The sequence below is a fragment of the Styela clava genome, chromosome 9, assembly GCF_964204865.1.
Source record: "Styela clava chromosome 9, kaStyClav1.hap1.2, whole genome shotgun sequence".
Classification (NCBI taxonomy): Eukaryota; Metazoa; Chordata; class Ascidiacea; order Stolidobranchia; family Styelidae; genus Styela; species Styela clava.
The window spans coordinates 7010651-7018569 of NC_135258.1; the positions used below are offsets into that span (position 1 = coordinate 7010651).

At 32.1% G+C, this 7919-nt stretch overlaps 1 protein-coding gene across 1 annotated transcript; it reads left to right on the forward strand.

Annotated features, from left to right (window-relative positions):
* The first annotated feature begins 698 nt into the window (after positions 1-698).
* LOC144427382 (uncharacterized) lies at positions 699-7555 on the forward strand. The gene is made up of 13 exons (XM_078116549.1): positions 699-876; positions 1465-1715; positions 2201-2411; positions 2861-2942; positions 3532-3641; positions 4113-4194; positions 4316-4410; positions 4831-4915; positions 5247-5341; positions 5613-5771; positions 6110-6286; positions 6766-7002; positions 7381-7555. The coding sequence occupies exons 1-13, from the start codon at positions 816-818 to the stop codon at positions 7404-7406; spliced, it is 1671 nt and encodes a 556-aa protein (XP_077972675.1). The 5' UTR covers positions 699-815; the 3' UTR covers positions 7407-7555.
* The last annotated feature ends 364 nt before the right edge of the window (positions 7556-7919 follow it).

Below are 7919 nucleotides of genomic sequence, written 5' to 3' on the forward strand. Positions count from 1 at the left end.
TAGTAATAAGAAATGTGTTTTATGCTACACAAATAGTTCCAACGATAACATCTGGGGCTATCTCCTGTACAACTCATTTAATTTTTGTACACAAATATGTCTATCCTGTTTTCTGTCATGTACTGTATTTTGAAATACGTATCGATCTACCACTTTCATTTCATTTAAACTGAAAAGCAATAATCTAATATATAATATCTAAAGTATTAGTATCCAACATAAATTTTAACATCAAACAAAAAAATTGTCTTACAATTGCGAATTTTATTAGATTTAAACGCTTTTAATTTGCCGAAATCAGCTCTGTAATCAAACTCAATAAGGAAACTAGTGAATATAGTTCGTAGAAAAAAAAACTATCAGCGTACCCACTAGCTTATAGAAAGAGATCTCATCTTTAAAAATGCCTTTTAAAATTATTATTAAATTGGAATTTATCACGACTGGGCTTTTTCCATTATTGGCATACATGGCGTCACTATAAATTTTTAAGTATCTCCCGGTATTTTGTTGACCACCATGACTTTGTTTTAGGTTGACTTTTTTACTTTACTTCGAGTGAGTAGGGGAATTTGCTTTAATCGATTGCCATGTAACAGTCAAAACGTTCTCGCGTTAGTGCTTTAGTTATCTAATTATACAAAACCACAACTATCAATATACAAGGACAACGGCAACTGGTTCGCGAAATTTTGAATATGCCGTCGGTTAGAATCAACATGGCCTCGAGGATTAGAAAGAAGAATATTTATGATTTAAACAATGATTGATTCAACATAAAATTATAGAGTACAGTAGACGCTGGGAAGTTCACAATGGATTTAGAAACATTTATGTTCTTGATATTAGTGGGGAGCTTTATTTTTTCAATATCAGGTATGCAGAATATTCTCTATTTAATTTGCAATACATATATCATTTTGTCTCAATATTGATATAAATCAATAAATATGCTTCAATGAGACGGTTTATGCGGATATAATTTTTGTTTGATATATACAGGGTGTCCAAAATCGTTGCCCGATTTTATAGCAATTACAATTGTAAGTTTAAATAAATTTTATTGTATAATAAATGTGAAGTACAAGCACAATAATAACTATGAACCAAATGGTTGTTATTACTATTAAATCCGGCGAAATTGTTGGGACACCATGTATTTGGCTAAAAAGTAATCTAATGCGATAATTGTAAGTCAATGATTATGAACACTTTTGAAGCATATGACAGTTTCTATATTCATTAGGATTTAACAGCCATAATATACGACGATTAAATTAAAACTCTTTATTTTTGTTTTACAAATTTGTGAAATTCGAATTCATCTCAAAATTTTACTAAATAAATTTCTGAACAGCAAATATTTTGTCAATTTGTGTCATCGTTTTTCAATCAATTGTGGAAGATGTAGGCTATTTGCTTTAATAAATGAATGGGTGAATAATTTTTTTCTGTTTCTTACAGAGTCTCAACACCCATGTTTATCCAGAGCCACACACCTTGTACACAGAAGAAGATGTTACACGATGATTGATTTTAAACCTTCTACTCGACTCGAAGTAGTGCAAGCTTGTGAAGCCGAAGATTCATCTATTTTGAATATACGTGATGTAATGGATTTCGACGTGATTATAGATCATGTGAGAAATGCACACTCTTCTCTGGTCAACGCTGACGAAGCTTTTATGCATATTGGAAACACAATCAATCCTAACGTGAGTGCATTTCGTGAATCTATATCAAAACTCAACCTTACAACTGCTGTTTGTCAAATGTAAGTGACAAATCTAACTTTTGTGCGAGCAGTAAAAAGAAAGTATATTAAACCAAAATTCTGAATTTCATAAACACTCAATTATAAAGAAAACTTATATTAGGCCATTATGAAGTAGAGTAAGTTTTATTCAATAATAATAGCGTCAAATGCAACCGAGAATTCTTATCGATAGAACGAAATTATATAGGAAATAGTTGAGTAATATTTCTATACGGCACGTTTTGCTTGCCCAGATTTTGCAAGGTAAAATTTATTTTAATTATATTCTTGAGAAGGAATATACAGTATATATATACTAAGCGTTATCAAAGTCGCGTCTTCTAAGCAGTCCTACCCGGCTTGCCAGCCTGCCGCTCTAAATTTAATAAAGAATATTATCTTTTTCTTTTTTTTTAATAAAACATTTTACCATCTTTGTTGCAGACTCTACAGGTGAAAAACTTCGATGGTTCAGACGTCAGTTTTCCAGCGAGAGTATGGTCTTCTGGTGAGCCAACTGGAACCGCTGGTGGTGGAAGTACAAATACCATAATCATTTTGGGAGTCCTTTCTGATCCATCTTCGTTAAGTAATGGGATGGTCACGTTCAGACCAACTGCATCTTTTGCTCGCATGGTGTTTTGCGAGACAAGAGGTAATTCAACATTGAATATATAGGTCAGTAAATAGAGTATTTGCAGTGAAATACATAGGAATATATGTTACCTTAACAATTAATAAAATTAAACATTGAAAATTTTTTGCACCAAAAAGACTAATAGTTTAATATATTTCAAAATTATTGCTATCGATCAAATAATATTATGATAGATTTTAAACTTGACATATTATTGATAGTAATGAGTTAGAATTGTGGTTTTATGATTATAAGCAGAAGAATGAACAAATTCATAACCTTCCAGACCAAGTCAAATCTTAATTCATTCTATTAGTTATTACAAAGAACACAAACAAAAACAAAAACTTGCAAAGAGAAAGTATATCAGCGCTATGCTATGGAGGCAAAACAATAGCAGCACAAAACATTTTTAGGTCTCTGTTTGCACATTATATAACATATTATATTAAATATGATTTTTACAGAACTCAGTTGCACCACTCCACCTATTGATGGCAATTCACAGGAAATTGCTTGTGCCGAAGATGAAGATCCTTTGTCTTGCACGTAAGTACGATCTATTTATTTCCGCAAAGTGTTATCAAAATATAGTTGAGTATACAATAAAATATGAGAAGAAATGATTCGAAATAACACACGAGAACATTGGGAATCTAGATCAACTGTAAACCAAGAAAAAATATAAAAAATAACTCTCCGCTATTCTAAAATGAATTGCACTAAGGAATATAATATGAAATATGTTGTTTAGGACGCCACTTATTTCCATATTGCCGGGGTCAAAATATTCGTCTAAGATCTTTTTGCGTAAGACTTTTGTCTCTTCTTCTATTGCGAAATATAAGGCGAAATTACGTCCAATAACATTATACTTTCTGAAGTATCAATACCAAATAAAAATAGACGACTGTGGATATTTCTATCCAAAGATATCTCTTCATCAACTTTTTTTCAATTATAGATCAAATTTCAATAACCAACTGCGATTGCATGGAGGTTTCGGAACTATGTCTATAATTGATTACACCATTGTTGAGTTATTATCGGAAAAGATTTATTGCCTGATATATAGTTTTCCTATTATTCTAATTTGTATGCCTTACTCTGTTTATTTCAATATTATTTATCTTGACAGTATTTCGTGTAAAGAAGGATTCAGTCTTGCTGATGGAAGCAAAAGTATAGTTCTAACATGCAAGGAGGATCTTTTATGGGATAGGGAGATAATGGACACAAATTGTATTCGTACGTATACCTAATTGATAATTTGAATATTTGCCTTATTTTTATGACTTGCAGATTTTCTTAAAATTGCTTATTTAATCTCATTAAGTAGTCAATTTAGTTTTTTTTTTTTTAGTTTTTAATGTTTGGAAAATACGTAAATCTTTCAACTGGACCCAGTTTTGACAACTTGGTTGGATTTTAAATTATGTTTGTGTTGTTTTATTTATTTAATATATTCCCGGAACATATATATTCTATCACGTGTCAAATATTCAGTTTAGTTGCTTCCCGTTAGTATTTAGCCTTAAAATAGAAACTTCTTTTCTACCTAAATCGCAAAAATTTAAACTCGAAGGATAGTCATTGTATACGTGTCCGACAAATGGAAAATAAAATATTAAATATTTGATCAATTTTCTCCCTTTTTCTGGGTTATGAATATTATTATTGTGTATTTATTTTGCAATTCTATTCATATTTATTTTGCAGCAAAAGAATGTCCGGAACTCAGTTTTGAAGGACAATCAGGATTTATGAGCTGTAGTGGAACTAAAATTTATGACAAATGCAGGTTTGAAGAGTTTTTCATCTTGCTAAATCAGCTATAGATATTACGAAATCTAAATTAAAATAGAAAATTAATATTTATAGCAACTTGATCAATTATGAGTTCTAATTTATTTACTACTAAGTTTTTTCTGCGATTCTCAAAAAAAAATCAAAGGATCAAGAACAAGAACTTGTGGTCAAGACTCTAAATGGACGGGAATGCAGCCAACGTGTGATGGTAAGGAGAGGATATTTTCTAAACCAGTGGTTCTCAAACGGTAGGGCGTGCCCCACAAGGGGGCGTAAACAATTTTTTGGGAGGGCGTGGTTTAGAAAGTTTGAGAACCAATGCCTAAAACCGAATCAAGATGTTTGGTTTTCTTCGTCTCGGTCCTCATAAAAAACATCTTTTAAAATCTATTCTGGGAACTATATATGATAATCATATATATAAGTCATTTTACAATAAAGGTTACGAATTAGTGAATTTTAAATCACGATAACTGGAGTTGAACAATCTACTTTTCATTACGTTCAAAAATTGACACTTTTCGTGCAACCACGCGCACCATGTATTAGCTTCCTCAAATTAGTCTAAGTCTCTAAGAGAACTCATAAGCAAACTCTTATCACACGTGTTTTTCAATATTTATTTCAGACGTTGTCTGCGATGCGATAATTTTTTCCGCCGAGCAAGGAACAATGGATTGCACTGATGGGAATAATTATGCGAGTCATTGCAGGTATTTTATCTCACATTATGTAAACGTTGGGCTGAATATTTCAAAACCAAAGATATTATCAGCCAGTATTACATGTACAATCATGTGACTATCAATAAACAGTACAACCAGGAAACAGTCAAATCTATATTCAAAATCTAGTACAAGATATTATACAAATAATATGGCGGTCGTGACTATAGTAGTGAAAGATACGTTCGGATAGAAAAATCAAATATTTTGGTTTTTACGATGGCGGAATTTGGTCCTTAAACGTCATAATGTGCGACTCTGGCGTCACTGTTTTTATAACTACATGGACCACAATACAAATGAAATACTTTTTTAATAGTTTCTACTGTAAAACTGGATTGCAAAGATGGGGAGCAAAGAAGGTAATTTGTCTTTGGACAGGAGAATGGTCAGATGAACCACCTACTTGCAAAAGTAAGTTTCTGGCAGTGGGTTAGAATATTAAAAAATAAAAACAAGAGACAAACTCTGACTATACATTTAAAATGCAGTTTATTTGTTAGAAAGAAGTCATTTGATCCAACGACTATATAAATGCCAAATAAATGTATATTAGGAAATTGCTGGATTCTCTTTTTTTAATTTTTATTCACCTTTTAAACGATAAAAAATAGAAAATACCAGATATCTTTTTATTGATGAGTAAGTATATGTTCCACTAATATCTGACCGTCACATTATCCAGAATACGATCCCAAATGTCCTGCTACTCAAAAACACACTTCATGTCCTGACACAAACTGTGCAGTCAACGCTGATTGCAATGACGATAAAAAGATTTGTTGTCCGACAAAATGTGGAACGTCTGTTTGCTATGAATTACCCAAACGAACAATTCCAAAAGGTGAAATTGATTTTTTATATGGCAATGTCTGCAAAGTTTCATTTTGCCCTTTCCTACGCAAATGTAAGAAATGCAGTTTACATTAACTGAATATTTCTCTTTCATTACACATACTCTTTATATTCAATAATAAAAGTAGTAAAATGCCATGAAAGCTTAAATATATATTCAGGAATTATTTTATTCGAACAATTAATTATTCGTCCTTATCAAGTATCATCATGTGAACAAATCAGAAACAAATTTAAATTTTAGGCGAATTTGAAAGCGCAAATGGTTGAATTGGATTGTGGAAATTTTTGACTGGTCAAAACATAAACATAATCATTTTTTTATAGGAACGCTTCTTTTGTTTCTACTGAGTGGCCTGGGCAGAAACCAATGCCCTACAAACTGCTTGAGGAACGCATGTGAGACTGCACGATGTCCAGCAAATCTTAACGCACAATGTAGAACATCATGCAATGGTTGTCGAGCTCATTTCTACGACTTTAATCAAGAAATTACAAGAAAATGTAGGTTTTTTTATCGCAGGATTAGCGCAGTTGTTTGATCGTTAAACAAGAAGGAAACCCATTTAATACTTGGTTTTTCTTTATGCTTTTGATGTTTTATTGCAAAAAAAAATTGCTCATCTTTTGAAATAATGGATAAATATCTCATCTCTTTCATTTTCTTAGTAGATATAGAAGAAAGTGTTTCTATTTCGTTGAATTGAATAAATGCCGTTATTACAAGGGTTGGTTTTGCCAATCACATAAAATTTGTTTACATGATCTAAGTCTGCCGTAACGCACTTTTTACTCGTGACCATATTATATTATATTACTCTCATATTATTCGGGCATGGCTCTCGCTCTCACTTGGGACAAAACTCACCAAATATTGGCATCAAATCTCTTTAATAACATGCAAATAGCTACGAAGGTTGTTTTATGCGAGAAATAAGTCAAAGGTGACTCCCATTTATTCTGTATTTATTTTTTAAATTTAGGTCGATGTCCACGTGGTTATGTCGCGCCAAACTGCCATCAACAACAATGTGCAAACTACAGATGCATCACACATGGCCAGCAGATATCTTACCACTATGTCAGTCAATACTACAATCCCAACATACAATGTCGTATGAGCAGCTGTGGTGGATGCTTTCCCCAGTTCTACGATAGAAGTGGACGAAGAATCAATTGCAGACAAATATTGCAATATGTATCAAACCCCGGGATTTTAGGTATATATATTTGAATCCTTTATATGTAAATATATAGACAGATAAATAGCACAGTACTATTATTTATGCGGTAAATATTTTATTTCGTACAAATAAAAAACTAAGTAGCGTTTCGATTTCTAAGATTCAAAAGATATTCCGCAAGCTAATGCAATGGCGACCACAAGTCTTATACGCCATTAGATTGAATAATTATTGATAGAATGTATAAACATAACTTTCCCGGAATAAGTGCCTCTTTATTATTTAGTTTCCGTCTCTTTTAAAAACTCGCAGCAACATTCTAATCAAAGATGCTGCAAATTTTGAATTGAATTTAAAATCACAATAAATTGAACACAATCCTTACATATTTTTATATTTTTTTTCACGTTTAAGTGGGGAATCCTCCGATCATTGGATAAGAAAAAGTGGCAATCGCAAGGAAAAGTGAACGGCATACTAATGGACAACAAGTTTTAAACATAAATTCTACCTGTTCATTCTTTACTTAAAAATAAATGGTTTTAATTAAAATGTATCTTAACTATTTATTGCAAGCAAATCCGGACTGCCCAGAATGAGTTCTCTATATTTATTGCTCGAAATACAAACGACTCCAAACCACTCTGCGAATATTGATGAATGTTATATCTTCGGGATAGAAGATGCGCAATTAGTCGTTTCAATCAGATCTGAGGAGTCGAACCTTAGGGTTGAGGTTGCTGTTTAGCATTTTTCCGCTGGTAAACCACCCACAATAAGTAACTCCCAAAGTTGTATTCACCAGTACAATCAAATGCAATTGCAGTATATTCTAAATTTACCCGCTAAAGACAGCATGAACACAACACTGAAAAGAGGATTTCTGATTGGTAGAAGTTTTTTTCTTGTGTCCGAAATCACCACAATAAAATTTCGTAAAATTTATGAATACG